General features: G+C 43.2%; 1 protein-coding gene across 2 annotated transcripts in view; it reads right to left on the bottom strand.

Moving 5' to 3' along the window:
• Trim33 (tripartite motif containing 33) overlaps positions 1-15,592 on the bottom strand; it is a 98,325-nt gene extending 82,733 nt beyond the window's left edge. For both annotated transcript variants that reach the window (XM_038311081.2, XM_038311083.2), the window contains exon 1: positions 15,052-15,592. In XM_038311081.2, the coding sequence (XP_038167009.1) occupies positions 15,052-15,577 (526 nt within the window). In that variant the 5' untranslated portion in view covers positions 15,578-15,592. The remainder of the gene's footprint in view (positions 1-15,051) is intronic.
• Between the last annotated feature and the right edge of the window lie 1,221 nt (positions 15,593-16,813).

Raw genomic sequence — 16,813 nt, 5'->3', positions numbered from 1 at the left:
ACACACCGATGCACACAGCCATCTATAGTGGGATCTGATGCCCTTTTGCCATGCAGGCATACATGCAGATAGAGCATTCATGTGAGTGAAATACTAGAAGGCACTTGGGGCCATTTTTAAAACAGTGAAATCTTTAGTAGTGCATGTCTTTTACCTCAGTACTCAGGAAGCAGAGACGGGCAGATCTCTGTGGGTTCAAGGCCAGCCTGGTCCACAAAGTGAGTTCCAGGACATTTAGGGCTGTTACACAGAGAAACCCTGGGGGGAGGGGGAGGAACACTACCTTCCTAGCTCAACCTCAGCTGAAAGTACTTATATCAGGTAAAATATCTTGCCACACTGCCCAAAGCAACACAGTCATTGATATTGGGTTTACAAGTACATTTCACTGATTTAATATATTTTAAAATAGAAAATCCCAAAACTGAGTATAGCTCACTGGCCAAGCACTTGCTTTTTATGTGCAGAGCCCTGGGTTCAATAAACATCACAATGGCAGCTCACCAACAAGGTACAAGTGATCTAATTTCCCCTCATTCTGGTCACTACTTCCTGTTTATTTCTTATTATAGACATCCTACTAAGTGTGAAGCAGTATGGTTTTGTTTACACCCTGCCCCCAATGATACACACAGCCTTATGCTTCATATGCTTTTCCACTGAGCTGCATCTTCAGTTAAGGACTATACTGCTCTATCAAAGAATTCTGAACATCTTTTCATGTGTTTATGGGCTACAACTTTCTGCTTACTATACCATTGTTCAATATATTGCTTTTAAAATAGTCTTTTCACTTTCTTTTTTAAATACAGTTATACAGTTTGTGTGTGTATTGGGGGGGGGGTCACTTATGCCAAGGCATGCATCTGGATATAAGAGGACAACCTGTGGGTGTGAGTTCTCTTCTTCCACAATGCAGGTCCCAGGGAATCAAACTTGAGTCAACAAGCTTGGCAGCAAGAGCCCCCATCCGCTATTTTATCTCCCTAGTCGTCTACACATTCTTAATTAATATCACTGTAAGTATATATTTTTGATAAGGCCCAGTTTTCTGCTTTCTTTTTGTTGCTCATACTTTTAGTATCATATATAAGGATCCACTGTCAACCCCAAGGTCATGAATACTTACTACTATTTTCTTCAAAGAGTTTTATGACTTTGTCATTTATACTTAAGCTGTTGGTCCATCTGAAGTTCATTTCTACACATGGTGTCTGACAGAGATATAATTTCATCTGTTCTTGAAAACCCATTTTCCCAATACTGTTTTCCTGAAGAGACTATCTTCCACCACTCAACTTGACGCCCTAGTAGAAAATGACCTGACTACACTGACAGTCAAAATAAACTTAATACAAGCTATGATTGAGGGGTCAGGAACTTCACGAAGACAAGAAATGTGAGGAACCTTTTCCTTGTATAGTTTTGTATATTTATTTAATGTTTGAGCAAATAAAAAGTAAAATAAAGATTTAAAAAATGAAAAGTATGTGCTAGCAAGGTAGCTCAATGCCACACCTGCCACACAAGCCTGATAACCTGAGGTTCATCCCCAGAAGCCATATAAAAATGGAAGGTGAGGACCAACACCACTGACCTCCATTCACATGCTATGACACACATGCATCACCTCCCTAAATCATATACACACAAAGAGCGAAAAATAATTTCAATTATAAAATGCAAGTATAAGGCAAGTCACAAACCAGGCTATATATCTGGAAATTATATATATACATATATACATATACAGAATCACTGAAAAAAGAGGCAGAAAATCCACTAAGAAGAATGTGGGCACATAGGGTTGGGGGGAGTGTAGCTGTAGCTCAGTGGGAGAAAACATGAGGCCCTAAGTTCGATCCCCAGTATTGCAAAACAACAAAGAGGGAGAAAATAGAAGGGGACAACATACCAAATGGTGCTAAACTTTAGAAGTTCTCAAGAAAACTACAAACCAAAATACCTAGGATCAAGAGATGACTAGGCAAAGAAACCTGTTAAACCTAATGACCTGAGTTCATTAACCAGAACATACACATGGGAAGGAGAGAACAGACTCCCACAAACTGCCCGTCATCTGAACACATACACATATAACATTTTAAATTTTTATTATTCTATCACATACCCAACACAAAGATTTAGTGTCATTCTAAAGACATCTATATCATAATTAAAAGTGCTTATGTGAATTCTGACCCAAACACTACTAGTGTGGCATTCCAATCACTTTCCAAATATGACTATAAGATTCAAATATTAATTTGAAAACACATTTGCATTTGTTTCTTGCAGTGAAACACTGATGATTATAATGATGCTTGTTGTTAATAACATATTATAGTGTTGGGGAGAAGGCTCACTGGATAAAAGTTGAAGAACCTAAGTTCAATTTCCAGAACCCAGATAAAAAAGATGGACTGCACAACACTGTGACCCACACTGGAGAGGCAGAGATAGAAAAATCTCGGGATTTTGCTGGAGAGCCAGTCTAGCTCAATCAGATTCAATAAGAAACTCTTCCTCAAATATTTCTAGGCACACTTCAGACACACATAAGAATAAACACACACACATACAAATAACATCAATATATTACAATACAGCTATTAAAAACCCTCTAAAGGGAAAATTTTACTTAAGTACTTAAACTTCCAAGTTAGAAAATTAAACTGAGGGGCTGGAGATAGCGAAGATGGAAAAGAGCACTGGCTGCTGTTCCAGAGAAACTGGATTCAATCCCCCCTGACACGGCAGTTCACTTCAGTCTGCAACTTCAGTTTAATTTTCTAACTTGGCAGTTTAAGTTAAGTACAGTGAAGCCTGGCATTTTTTTCCAAGGGGAAATAAATGAGTGAATAGGTAGAGATGGTCATGACATGGAAAAGTCCTGGGTTTGATTCTTAGCATTAGAAAATAACATTATTGTACCTTTGAGAAGATCTTTATAAGCAATAAGGTAACATGAAAATATTTTACATTGAAACTGGTAATTTCCTTGTTTTGAGAATATTCACTGTAAGCCCACTTTAATAAATAAGGCCCCTGAGGTAGATTGATAAAATCATACTTAAATATGGCTCTTACATGTTGGAAATACTAACCTTTACTATATAAGGAGTAATGTATATATAATATATATAATAATGTGTGTGTATGTATGTATGTATGTATGTATGTATTGCATTTGGAAATTTGAATTTGATGCCATCTTGGGTTACATAATCAAGTTCTTCTCAAAAAAAAATAGAGAGAGAGAGAGAGAGAGAGGGAGAGGGAGAGGGAGAGGGAGAGGAGCAATACCATTATCTGGCTTGGACTTCATGTTATTTACAAAGTGATCTAGATGCAAGGGAATTATTTTAATAATCCACCAATTGTCCACAGTTAATTTTTCCTGCCATTATTAATTCAGACACTATCTTAAAAGCATATAATTTTTTTGTTTTTGTTTTTCAGGACAGAGTTTCTCTGTAGCTTTGGAGCCTGAGCTGGAACTAGCTCTTGTAGACCAGACTGGCCTCGAACTCAGAGATCCGCCTGCCTCTGCCTCCCAAGTGCTGGGATTAAAGGCGTGCGCCACTACCGCCTGGCTAAGCATATAATATTTTATAAGGGACAAACAAGAGAAAAAGTTGGATAGATGTAAAACCAGCCTGAGCTGCAAGTGAAAGGAGGACCAAAATCAATCACAATAATATGCATATGAGCAAAAGGGATCACCTCCAAGCCGACACTATGGGCAGAAGCAGCAAATTTCAACCATAACTAACCTCTATTTCTGAACATTTCAGTGAATATTTGACTTACTGTTACAAAATATCACACCATTTTTTTAAAATAATCTGATCAATAATCACTTCAAGTTTCAATGGGCTCAAGGTTTACTACACATCCCCCTATAATATGCTTCACAATACATGAAGGTAATACTAAGTAGAAAACAGAAAACTTAATATCCTGACAACACTGAAATGCCGTGTTTTTTGCTACTTTTGATTCTTCAGATTTACAAGTACAAGCACAGTGAAATAATTCTAAGCACCCTGCCTCATATCTATTGTATTCCATATAATGACATCCTCCCTGTACACTAGTACTTATTATATGAGACTTGTTCCTAAAAAATATGTTGTATAATTTGGTTATTAGCATTCTACTAATAACCCACAAATGGATAACAGGCCAGAGTGCTGCAAAAATTTTATTCCAGCAGTCATTTGTACTGTTTCAAATAAAAATCTGAGCACTCTTCAAATCCTGCATAGCACACTGCACTGCAAACACACTTCTTGAGACCTGACTCATAACTCTTACCTAACACTTCCCACCAAATCCAAATATGGGGCCACAGTACCGGAGAGTACAGTTTTAGGCCTTAAGGCAATTATCAAAGATATTAAAGGAATTTATGTAACAAAAGAAAACTAATTTCTGTAATTTTTATTGACAGAAATTTAAAAATAAAATAACCTAGTAAAATTATTTGTAATACTCTACTAAGAATGGAGGCCTGGCAGTGGTGACGCACGCCTTTAACCTTTAGCACTCGAGAGGCAGAGGCAGATGGATCTTGGAGTTTGAGGCCAGCCTGGTCTACAGAGTAAGTTCTAGGACAGCCAGAGCTATACAGAGAAACCATGTCAAAAGTCCAAAACCAAAAAAGTACAGAATCGTTTTTAGAATAATTTACAACTTTTTTTTTGGTTTTTTTTTAGACAGGATTTCCCTGTAGTTTTAGAGTTTTAGAGAGCAACATTTTGCTCAACTGAGGAAGTTATGACTCCCACATGTAGAGGACTTTCCTCACTTGACTTATAAATAAGACACTCAAAAATTTACCTTGTTTATTATTTTGAGCCTATGTATTTTGGTATGGTAGCCAGTCTCTAACGTAGACCTTAAGGTCATTTTCATTTTTTTTTTTTTTTTTATTTTTAAGAAATTCTGCTGTGATTCAGGCCAGGTCATTTAAGGCACAGAACTATTTTCCTTATACTCTGCATCTTTGGTTCTGGGGGAAAGTTGTTGTGTTTTCAGTCCTTGGAAAGGGGCCAATACAGAAAAGAAGTTTCCTGCCATATGAGTGAGCAACTTTGGAGGTTGTGCATCTTCTAGCCTAATCAATTTCAGGTAACTGCAGCCTAGTGATTTTGACTACAATCTCACAAGAAGCACTGAGCCAAACTGACAAATTCTTGAGGTACTTTGAGGATTTGTTTTTTTGAGACAAGGCTGCATATATCACATAGCTCATGCTGTCCTTAAATTTGCTATGTACTTAGGGAAGATGTTGAAGACCTGATCTTCTTGCCACTAACCAACTAAGCGCTGGTGATTGCGGGCATACACCACCACAGCTGGGTCTATTCTTTTTTTATTTCTTTTGTTTCTTTTATTCCCTGCAGCCCTACCTGATTACAATTCTGCTCTCTGCCATCTTTTCCCCTACACATGTCCTGAGCACTCTATCCAAGCCTCATTTTCCTTCTTCACTAAATGACTACTCACTACTCTGCTTTATGTAGCTGACGCGTTTCCCATTTGGTTGATGTGGTGGTCTGAATGAGAAAAGTCCCCCTTAGGTTCCGGCACGGGACACCTGGTGTCCAGCTGGTTGTGCTGTTTAGGAAGTCACTGTTAACTGTCCTGTTCTCTTGGTCAAAGGGATCAGCCTTGAGAAACTGTGGACAAACCACAAAAAGATCTACCTTAGAGGCTGGTTACCTTATCAAAATACATAGGCTCAAAATAATCTTCAATTTACATGTTCAACAAAAAAAATGTACAAAATCCACTGAGAATTCTTGCAAAAACAAAGGATAAGCAGTCTGAAGAAAAATAGAAAATATATAGACAAGTCATAGAAGGAGCGTAAGTCATATTCAAAAAGTATTACTGGAGCTGTGGTGTAGCTCAGCAGTACAGCATTTCTCTAACATAACATGTAAAGGTCATGGGATTAGGAGTTGTTCATTAGTACCATGTAGTGCATGGGTTTTCATCGCTAAGCCAAAGACTAAGCACTTCTCTATAAAGGATGCAACTGTGTTCATTCATCCTTGCAGTCTTTCCCACTGTCCCTTGAAGTCTAATGACTAGGGACAGAGGGGCAGTTTGTGACTCATAGAAGAGACAGAGGTTAATTTATCCATCACCCTGAGCCTAATCTCTGAACTTGGCACTAGCAAAAATACAGTGATAGAAAAGTCATAACCATAAAGAAAACAAGATAGTAGGTCTATGATGAACTACTTATGAAAAGGCTAACTCCAGGAAAGAAGCATTGACTTCATTTTTACATTATGTAATCTCAAAGCTTTAAGTGAATAAACCTGCCGCCTCCTACTCTTTCTCTCTATCCCAATGACTGTAATTACCATTTTCATATTGTCCTTTAAAGAACTGGGTGTTATTTTGATCTCAGAATCCTTGTATTCTAGTTTTTAAAGGACTCAAAGCACTTCTGCCTATGTTATAGCTATTTAAATAAAATATTAAAAATTTTTAAATATTGGGATGGCTCAGTGGTTAAGAGCATTGGCTGCTGCTGCTCTTCCAGAAGACCGAAGTTCAACTCCCAATACCCACATGGTAGCCACAACTGTCTGCAACTCCAGTTCCAGGGTACCCAACACCCTTGTACAGATACACATGCAGGCAAAACAACAATGCACATATATAAGACTTCTTTAAAAATTTAAAATATTTATCAATTCATTAGGGAATGGGGAGATGGCTCAATGTATACAAAGTACTTGCTGTACAAGCATGAGGACTGGAGTTCAGATCCCCAGAACCAACATTTTAAAAAAAATCAGACCAGTGTAGTGATGAACATTATTATATCTTTAATCCAAGTATTTGGAAGTCAGAGGCAGGGGAAGAGTGCTAGAGGGCTAAAAAGAAGAGAGCAGAGGCAGCCTGGTCTACAGAAAAAGATCCAGCAGGGCGATGGTGGCACATGCCTTTAATCCCAGCACTCAGGAGGCAGAGGCAAGAGGATCTCAGTGAGTTTGAAGTCAGCCTGATCTACAGAGTGAGTTCCAGGACAGCAAGAACTACACAAAGAAACCCTGTCTTGAGAAGAGAAAAAAGAAGGGGAGGGGAGGGGAGGGGAGGGGAGGGGAGGGGAGGGGAGGGAGGGGAGGGGAGGGGAGGGGAGGGGAGGGGAGGGGAGGGGAGAGGAGAGGAGGGGAGGGGAGGGGAGAGGAGAGGAGAGGAGAGAGGAGAGGAGAGGAGAGAAAGAAAAGCAGGGTATGCCTGATTGCTGCCAGTAATCTCAACACTTCAGTGTCAGAGACGGGAACCACCAGTCAGATTGGCAGAAAGTGGCAAGTTCCAGGTTCAGCAAGAAACCCTGCCTGAGTAAAGTGGAGTATTCAAAGAAGACATCTAAAATAAACTTCAAGCTTCCATGGGCAGGCACCCACATGTGAACATATACCTGCACATACATGTACCCATGCATACAAACACACACATTACAAAAAAGAATTCTATCAGAAATAGTTTTCATGTGTATGTGTGCGCACATGTGTGTACACAAGCTAGAGCTCTAAATCAGTGATAAAGCATGTGCCTAGCATGCCCAAGGCCATGGATTCAATCCCTACCACCAAAATAAATAAATACAAACACATATACATACATACATAGTTAAGAGTGGCACTGTGTTATGTTACTTTCAATTCCTCTAAAGTCTGCTAGCAGAAGCTGGCCTGATATAAACTTCCACATTAATCAGAGTTGTCTAGTCAAAGTTCCACTAGGTTGAAATCAGACTGGCCCTAAACTTGTAGACTTAGGCAATCTAACACTTTCTCAAGTAGCAGGGACTACAGAAATGCACCACCAAGCCAACCTCATTTAATCTGTTTTTAATTATTTTCTTTGAAGCACATAAAAACCTGACCACATATAACTATATACTTTTTTAAAAAAAAAAAAGGAAGATTACATTGAGTAGTCTTTTCAAATAATTGTAGAAAACCTCTCAGTTCTTTCTCATAAGAGAAAAATCTCAAAGGCACATTTCCTAAGTGTCTGCAGTAATGTGGACTCCTAAGCCTCACAGGTATACTTTTATTTCTCTCATATTACAACGTATGTACTTCTAGCCTGTTGTGCTTTGAATCTCTTTCCTAAGCATATTATAGCATTACATTGATCAGTTGGATAATACTCATTCACTGAGTTGTATAGATCTTCCAAATGCTGACATTTTATTATGCAATATAATAAATACATGCTCACACACACATTCTACAAATCTCATCAGAAAAGGATTTAAATAATGAAAAACTGTCAGGCTCACAGCAACAGATACCGTTTTTCCAAAATTCCAATTTTTATTTAAAAGCTCACTCAATTTTTATCCTTGGCAAACATATACTTGCAACTTGTTTTCCTGTGACAGGCTCAATTCACTCATTCTTGAGATAATGGCTGCCAAACACACATGCCTAAAAACATCGTCTGTCAGTCATTCATTTTCAATTAAAAAATTATTTTCTATTTAAAAAATGCAGCTAATTTAACTCAGAACTCTTAACAAATAGCAGTTCAGAGACAATGACTTAGGCTGGGCAGGGGCACACAGCTCAGCAGTAAGGCATGAAGTCTTCTGCTATAGACCAGCAGTTTCACCCATTACTGCTCTTTTACCATTGCTGTGTCAGCACACTAATTAAAGCAAATAATGAGGAACTGCAGTTATTTAAAATAAAATGCTTTAACCCTGCATACCATGAAAGGGTCTCAAAGATAACTGTATTCACATTCGGTGGACCACCCCTTAAGAACTACCGTTTAGCCAGGCAAGAATCCCAATTTCTCAAGAAACTGAACCAGGAGGATCAATTACTTGAGCCTAGAGCCCGTTCAAGGACAGTCTGGGCAAAGTTACAAGACCCTATCTGGAAAAACGGGGCCAAAATTCTAAGTTGGTAAAATTTTTGCCTAACAAGCATTAAGCCCTAAATTCAATCCTCAGCACCATAAAAACCAGGAGTAGTAACACACACCTGTAATCACAGTACTCAAGAGTTAGAGGCAGAAAGTTCAAAATCATGCTCAAGTTCAAGGCTCTGATATATAAGACACTATCTCAAAAAATTAAAATTAAAAAAAGAATTAAAGGGGGCTCAGCTGTTATGAGTACATACTCTTCCTCTGGAGGACCCAAGTACAACTCCCAACACCCACATCAAGTGGCTCACTACACCTCAGGGACCAGCGGCACCACCTTTGTGCTATCACAAATGTACCCGAGTTTATCTGGCGGCACACACCTTTAATCCCAGCACTTGGGAAGCCGAGGTGAGTTTAAGGGCAGCCTGGTCTACACATCAACTTCCAAGACAGACAGGTCTACACAAAGACATCCTGTTGCGAGGAGGGGGCAGATTTTGGTTTTGTTTTGTTTGTTTTTCCGAGACAGGGTTTCTCTGTAGCTTTGGGGTCTGTCCTGGAACTAGCTCTTGTAGACTAGGCTGGCCTCAAACTCACAGAGATCCGCCTGTCTCTGCCTTCCCAGTGTTAGGATTAAAGGCATGCACCACCACTGCCCTGCCCCAAGACCAAACATTTTTTTAAACCACAAAAGCACTTTTAAAAGTACTGAGATTCAACAAGCATGAGCTGGCTTGATTTTCCAATGCCCTAACACTAAATTAAACTTGTTCCTCAAAATACTTAAAATCTAGGAGCAGGAGAGATTGCTCAGTGGTTAAGAGCACTTACTGCACTTGTAGAGAACATGGGTTTAAGTCCCAGCATCCACTTAGCAGCTTATAACTTTCTGTAACTCCATTTCTAGGGAATCCAATGCCCTCTTCTGACCTCATGGGCACTGCATGCACATGGTGAACACACCCACATAAAACACTCACAAGATAAAAATTAAAATTTTCAAATCCAAGTTCTTCAAGTATGATAGATTATTACCTGCATCAGAACCACATGAGGATCATGTTCAAAGTCTGTGTACAAAGCCCAATCTGGTGACACATGCTTATAATTATAATCCTTGGGAGATCAGGAGTTAAAGACCATCCATCCTCAGTTACATAGCAAGTCTGAGGCCAGCCCAGGCTACATGAGATCCTGTTTCAAAACCAGCAATAAAAGGGCAGATACAAGAGGTGAAGGTATAGTCAGTAGTAGAGAGCTTGCCTCAAATGATAAGGCCCTGAATCCAAACTCCCCCCTTGAAAATAAAAAGGTAATTAAATTAAAAAATTGTGATGATAATAAATAAATAGATAAATAAATAAATAAATAAATAAATAAATAAATAAATAAATAAATAAATAAAAGAAATGGAGATGGCTTAGCTAGTAAAGGCACTGGTTACTCTTCAAGAGGACCTGGGTTCAATTTCTAGCACCCACATGGTAGCTCCCAGTCAGTTTTAGTGGATCTGATGCCCTTTTCTGGCCAAAGGCACCAGTTACACACATGAAGGCAAAACATCCCACAAATATTTTTTGTTTGTTTTTTTTGTTTTGTTTTGTTTTATTGTTTTCAAGACAGAGTTTCTCTGTAGCTTTGGAGCCTGAGCTGGAACTAGCTCTTGTAGACCAGGCTGGCCTCGAACTCACAGAGATCCACCTGCCTCTGCCTCCCAAGTGCTGGGATTAAAGGCGTGTGCCACCACCACCCGGCTCACAAATAATTTTTTTAAGGTACAGTTACATATCTCAAATCAAACACATTTCTGAAAAAAAATCCCTAAATCAACATTTAATAAAGCTCTGAAGATGATTCTTATCTTAAAAGATTTGTTGTGTGTGTCTGTCCACGCTAGAGCTATAGGCAGTAATACAGGAAGCTGTAAGCCCCCTGATGGCTTCCCATTGTGCTGGGAACCCAATTTTGGTCATCTGTAAGAATAATCAGTACTCTTAACCAGAGCTGTCTCTCCTGTCCCTCTAGATATGTTTCTCAACCTGTGGATCATGACTTTTATCAATCTCTATCTCCAGAAATATTCATATTACAAATTCATAACAGTATTAAAATTACAGTTATGAAGTAGCAACAAAAATAATTTTATGGGTCATCACAACATGAGGAACTGTACTAAAAGGCTGAAGCATTAGGAAGATAATTTTTTGGTTTTTTGGTTTTTTTGGAACAAGGTTTCTCTTTGTAATCCTGGTTTGTTCTGGAACTCACTCTTTAGAACAGGCTGGCATCCAACTCGAGATTTACCTGCCTCTGCCTCTCAAGTGCTGGGATTAAAGGCGTGTGCCATCAACCCCTGGCTTTTAGATTATTTTTATTTGCTCAAAAGCCATATTTATTGAACATATATTCTGCAATAGTCTAATAGGAAATAGAGATGAGCAAGTAAAAAATTAGATTTTTAACTGTGGTATGAAATGCAAAGGGTACATATTAAAGTTACTACTGATAAAATATTTCCTAGGCTGTCTGCCTAAAAATGGCTGATTTAATATTCAATTTGTTTTAGATACTTCTCAGCAAAACTACTTAGAAAGCAGCATTAGATGAGACTGTGTTTCTTCCTTTCCACCAAGAGAGAAGAGAACTGAAGGATTTACAGATTATTCTGTCTCCTGAACATATTTCAGAGAGCCAACTTTGTAACTTCAGTCCCTCAGCTAATCAGTCAGATACATTTGCATCTTTGGTTCCCTCTAAATGTCTCCCATAACACAGGCTTTCACAAGAACACTGAATCTCATGTGTCCACTGAATCTCGTGTGTCCACTGAATCTCATGTGTCCTATTATGCTCTTCAGGACCATAAGCAGTTATCCTCTTTACATCTATTTTCACTTCGTATCTCCATCAATCAAAACTCAAATTTTAGCTCTTTCTCTTCCGGTCGCAGGCGCTTCGGGAGCCGCCGGTTACCATCCAGCCATGGCCAAGTCCAAGACCCACACCACACACAACCAGTCCCGGAAATGGCACAGAAATGGCATCAAGAAACCCGGGTCACAAAGATACGAATCTCTCAAGGGGGTTGATCCCAAGTTCCTGAGGAACATGCGCTTTGCCAAGAAGCACAACAAGAAAGGCCTGAAGAAGACACAGGCAAATAATACAAAGGCCATGAGCACACATGCGGAGGCCATCAAGGCCCTGGTGAAGCCCCAGGTGGTGAAGCCCAAGGTGCCAAAGGGCCCCAGCAGCAAACTCACCCGCCTCGCTTTTATTGCTCACCCCAAGCTTGGGAAGCGGATTAGAAGCTACATGGCCAGGGGTCGTAGGCTCCAAAAAACAAAGCCCAAGGTTCAAGCCAAGGCAGAGGCCTCAGCTGCAGCTCAGGCTCCCAAAGGTGCCCAGGCCCCTGTGAAGACCCCATAAGAAAGGTCTCAGTGCCAGTGTGAAGACAGATGGACCGGTGTGGACATCTACACAGTGTCTGCAGATTGTCAGGACCTTGTGCTGTTTTTACAAATAAACTTGAGGCAAGTTCTGTTAAAAAAAAAAAAAAAAACTAAAATTTTAGTTTGTTTTGTTGTTGTTGTATCTGTAGATAGGGTTTCACTGTGAACTCACTACGTAAACCAGGCTCACCTTGAAAGCAACAGCAATTCCAGTGCCTCAGCCTAAGAGATGGGATTATAGATATATGCCATCACACTCTGCTCAGAACTTTATTCTTGGCCAGGCAATAGTGGTGCATGCCTTTAATCCCAGCGCTTGGGAGGTAGAGGAGGGCCCTCTAAATTTAAGATCATTCTGGTTCACAGAACAAGTTCCAGGACGACACACAGAAACCCTATCTCTCAAAAAAAAAAGGGAGGAGGAGGGGAGGAAATGGAAATTTTTAAATAAATAAATAAAGAGCCAGAGGCCCAAAATAAAGGAAAAGGAAGGAAAAAAAGGAGGGAGGGAGGGAAGGAAGGAAGGAAGGAAGGAAGGAAGGAAGGAAGAATTCATCTCTCCAATTACTTAGGAAATGGGCCAAGGGAAAAACCCAAATTCAGCATTTCTCAGAAAGCCAACATCTACCAAGCCAATGCCTACCCTAATACCAAATGTACCCTTGTGTAATATCTGGTATCAGACTTTAGTACCTATTCCAAACAATTTCTCACCTAAGATCATTGTCAAGATTCTATCTAGTATCCCTGCCTGCAGCCTTGCCTCTCCTTGTTCCTCCAAGTGCCCTAATCATTTTTCTGGATCACAAATCTGAATGTTTTTTCCTCTTGAAACAAAAACTCTTCAGAAGCTGGGCTAGTTCAGTTTGTCAAATGCTTGCCTAACATGCAAGAAACCGCAGATTCCATCACCAGCTGTTGCAGAGTATTTGTTTAACTATGCAAATATGTGCTGTATTTGTTTAACTATGTAAAGACGCATTGCTGTTTTACCTTACCTGCTTAAGACACCTGATTGGGTCTAATAAAAAGCTGAACAGTCAATAGTGAGGGAGAGGTATAGGTGGGACTTCCCTCCAGGGAAAAGTAGGAGTAGAAATTTAGGCTGGGGGGTGGGGGAGAGTGGACAGGGGCCAGACAGACAGACACAGAGAAAGCAAGCAAGTAGGACATACAGAAGGAAAGAAAGGTAAAAAGCCTCGAGGCAAAATGTAGATGATAGAAACATGTTAAATTAAAAGAGCTAGTGGGACAAGTCTAAGCTAAGGCCAAGCATTCATAATTAATAAGAAGTCTCCGTGTCTTTATTTGGGAACTGGTTGGCACCCCAAAGAAAATTCCAATTACAGCCAGCACTGCATAAATCTAAGAGTAGTGGTGCATGGCTATAATCCTTGAATTTAGAAGGTAGAAGCAGTAGGATCAGAAGTTCAAGGCCATCCTAGACACTAGAGTTTGAGACCAGCCTACAACAAGAGACCCTTCAGGAAGGTCCTCTAGTCTACGGGATAAACCCCTTTGGTATAATCCACAATTCCTTCCCGGCAATTCCAAAATCAATTTTAAAAGCTTTGAAATTTTAAGACTTTTAGCAAGCATGTCATAAAGCCTAACTTACTTAATTGCAGGGTGTATCTAACCCATTAATGTATTTATTAATTTTTATATAGAAACATTGTTCCATAATGGGTACCTACAGCCTGCTAGAGTACTACACACAGATCTTTCTAGGAAAAAGAAAAATTCCAATACTGCATCTCAAATCCTTAACAAACTAAACCTAACAATTTCAGAAACTGGAAGGGTAGATCCCTTAACTACTGAGTCCATTAGTACAATCTAACTTCCACCAATCACTTCACATATCCTTTAAAGGGTTGTAGAAAGTGCCCTGTGCCGGGAGTATCATCCAAGCCAGCAAGAAACATGCTCCAGGACTTCCTTCACCAGGGAGCTTCCTACACCTTCCCTCCATTACACCCACCTCTACAGCCGCAGGTTACAAAGGTTTCCCCCCCAACCTAGACTTAATGAAATCCTGAGTATTTTATTCAGTACTAGCACGGCGCCCTGAAAGAATGCATAACAAACAACGTAAGCCCAACACTCTTCCTACCACTGTCTTCCCTTCCAAGTTCATTTCTTCATCCTCAAATCCAAGGACTTCCCCTAGCCAGGCAGGCCCCTCAACTATCATCACTTACCGAGCTCCTCGTCACAATGTCAGCGTGGGGCCCTCTTTTAGCCCAAGGTTTCCAATGTCTTTTATTATCATTCAATCGGTAATTCTTCCTCCTAACCGGGAGCAGGCCAATTCCCCTCTCGGAAGCAATCCATCCCAACCCCCTCTGACCACTCTCTCGTCCAACTCGCCCGGACCAGACCCTTTCCCCCAAAAAAACACTTCTCGGGGCGGCTTCCGCAGACCCCTTCTCTGTCTCTGTTAGTCCACCCTCTGCAGAAGCGCCTCAAACCTCCCTCGCAGCATCCCCTCCCCCAGCCCCTCGCGGCCGGCACCCCTCCCTTCTGCCTCCCCGTATCTCCGGCGGTGCAGCTTCTCTGGTAACCGTCCCCGGGGCTGTGGCTTTCGCCTCCGCAACCTCTCGGCACTGCCCCGTCCGAGCAGCCTCAGGACCCCCGCCCGCGTCACCAGACCCGCACCAGGGTGCGGCCTGCTACTCACCTTGCTGGACGTCGCCGTTGCTGCCCCCGGGGATGGGCACGCTGAGCTGGCGCTCGGGCTCCGGCAGGCAGCGCAGGCAGAAGGAGTGCAAGCAGGGGAGCAGCTTGGGCTCCGCCTCACGCCGGCTCTGCAAGCTCTGCTGACACACGGCGCAGGTGTCCAGGAGCGAGGCTGGTGGCCCGAGCGGCGGCCCCGACGAGGGACCCGGGGCCGGAGCCGACGCTGCTGCTGGGGCTGGCGTCGATGCCGCGCCCCCGGGAGCCGTGGAGCCCACCGAGGCCGCGGGAGCCGAGGCGGCCGGGGCCGAGCTGGAGGAGGCCGCGGTCACCCCCCCGTCGTCGGGCCCAACCGCACCGCCCTCCGCGCCAGCCCTGCCGCCTTCCTCCTCCTCCTCCTCCACCAGCACCGCGGCGAGAGGCGGCTCCGCCTCCTGCGCCGCGGGCCCGGCGGCCCCGGCGGTTACCGGCGCGCTGCCGCTGCCCCCGCCGCCGCTCTCTACCTCACCGCCGCCTTTGTTTTCCGCCATGTTTTCCTCTTTGAACCCGCCGGACCGCCCCGCGCCGCCCGCCGCTCGCGCCGCCGCCGCCGCCCCCAGCCTCAGCCGCAGCCACAGCGAGAGCGGCCGCCGAGAGCGAGCGAGGTAGCGAGCAAGCGAACCCACGGGAGCGCGCGCGCACGCGGCGCCCCCGCCCTCGCGTCGCGCGGCGGGAGGGGCGGGCGCGCGCACGCATGCCCCGACGTCCTCCGGAGGGAGGCGGGAACTCGGATCGTGCGCGCGCGAGGAACGGTCGGCGAAGCCAGTCCGCGCCTCGGGCCGGCGCGTTGCGACAGAGCCGGGGCTTGGCAGCTCGGAAGGAGCTTTTAAAGCCTGAAGTTAGTGGCACTGGGTCTCTGTGGCTGCTAGGGCCGAAGGGGCAGCGGCGTGGGAGGAGGGAGGGAAAGCGTGCAAGAGTAGGAGGCTGGCCTGCGTTCGTCCCCGAGCGAGCGTCTCCGCGGCGACGCCGTCCCCAGCGACGGGCGCGCCTCCGCGGAAGCTTCACCTGTCGCGCGCTTGGACACGGCGGCCTCCCAGCGAGGAGGTGCGGACCACCTGGGTCTCTGCTAGGTGTTGATGGACCGTGTTCTCTAGAGGGATGTAACTCCGGAGAGCAGCTGGGGAGAACCCCCACTCCCCCCACCTCCCACACCCCCCAAAGGTATCGGCTTCCTCCGGTGAGAAAGAAGTCTCCTAATAGCTATTTTTAGCTTCTTAAGGTGATTCTCCAACGTTGCTCCATACCTAGAAGCCAATCAAACGAGCTTTTTCTAAACGGAGATGCCAGGGCCACACCCCAGAACAGAATCAGGAAGTTGGAGAGCAGATGGATGTTGAAAAGTCCCTGTGGCTGATGTGCTAGTTTAGGAGACCACGTTTCTAACCAATATTCTATCCTGAGAGGCTCACTCAGCGTTCCTGGGTGAGCTGGCTGGCTGTCCTCTCACCGTCTCAGTCGTAGCTTTCGGAAAGGGTTTTGTTTTGTTTGAGATCGTGCCTCTCTGCCTCAGGCTGGCATCAGACCTCCACTTTCCCAGTTCTGCCAGTGCAGGTGTAACGTGATAGTGGCCACCTGTAGTCACTCGCAGATAGGCTGAATTCAAGGCCAGCTTGGCTTCGTAGGGAGACGGTGTCTCCAAAAAGAAATGGGGGAAGGGGAGCGTATGTAGGTGCAACAGCTGTTTTAATGTTAGGCGCAGAAGTCCGTCCTGAACAGTAGATAATATT

This window comes from Arvicola amphibius, chromosome 14 (assembly GCF_903992535.2).
Source record: "Arvicola amphibius chromosome 14, mArvAmp1.2, whole genome shotgun sequence".
NCBI classification, from domain to species: domain Eukaryota; kingdom Metazoa; phylum Chordata; class Mammalia; order Rodentia; family Cricetidae; genus Arvicola; species Arvicola amphibius.
The sequence above is the reverse complement of the archived record's forward strand: the minus strand, read 5'-3'. Positions and strand labels throughout refer to the sequence as shown.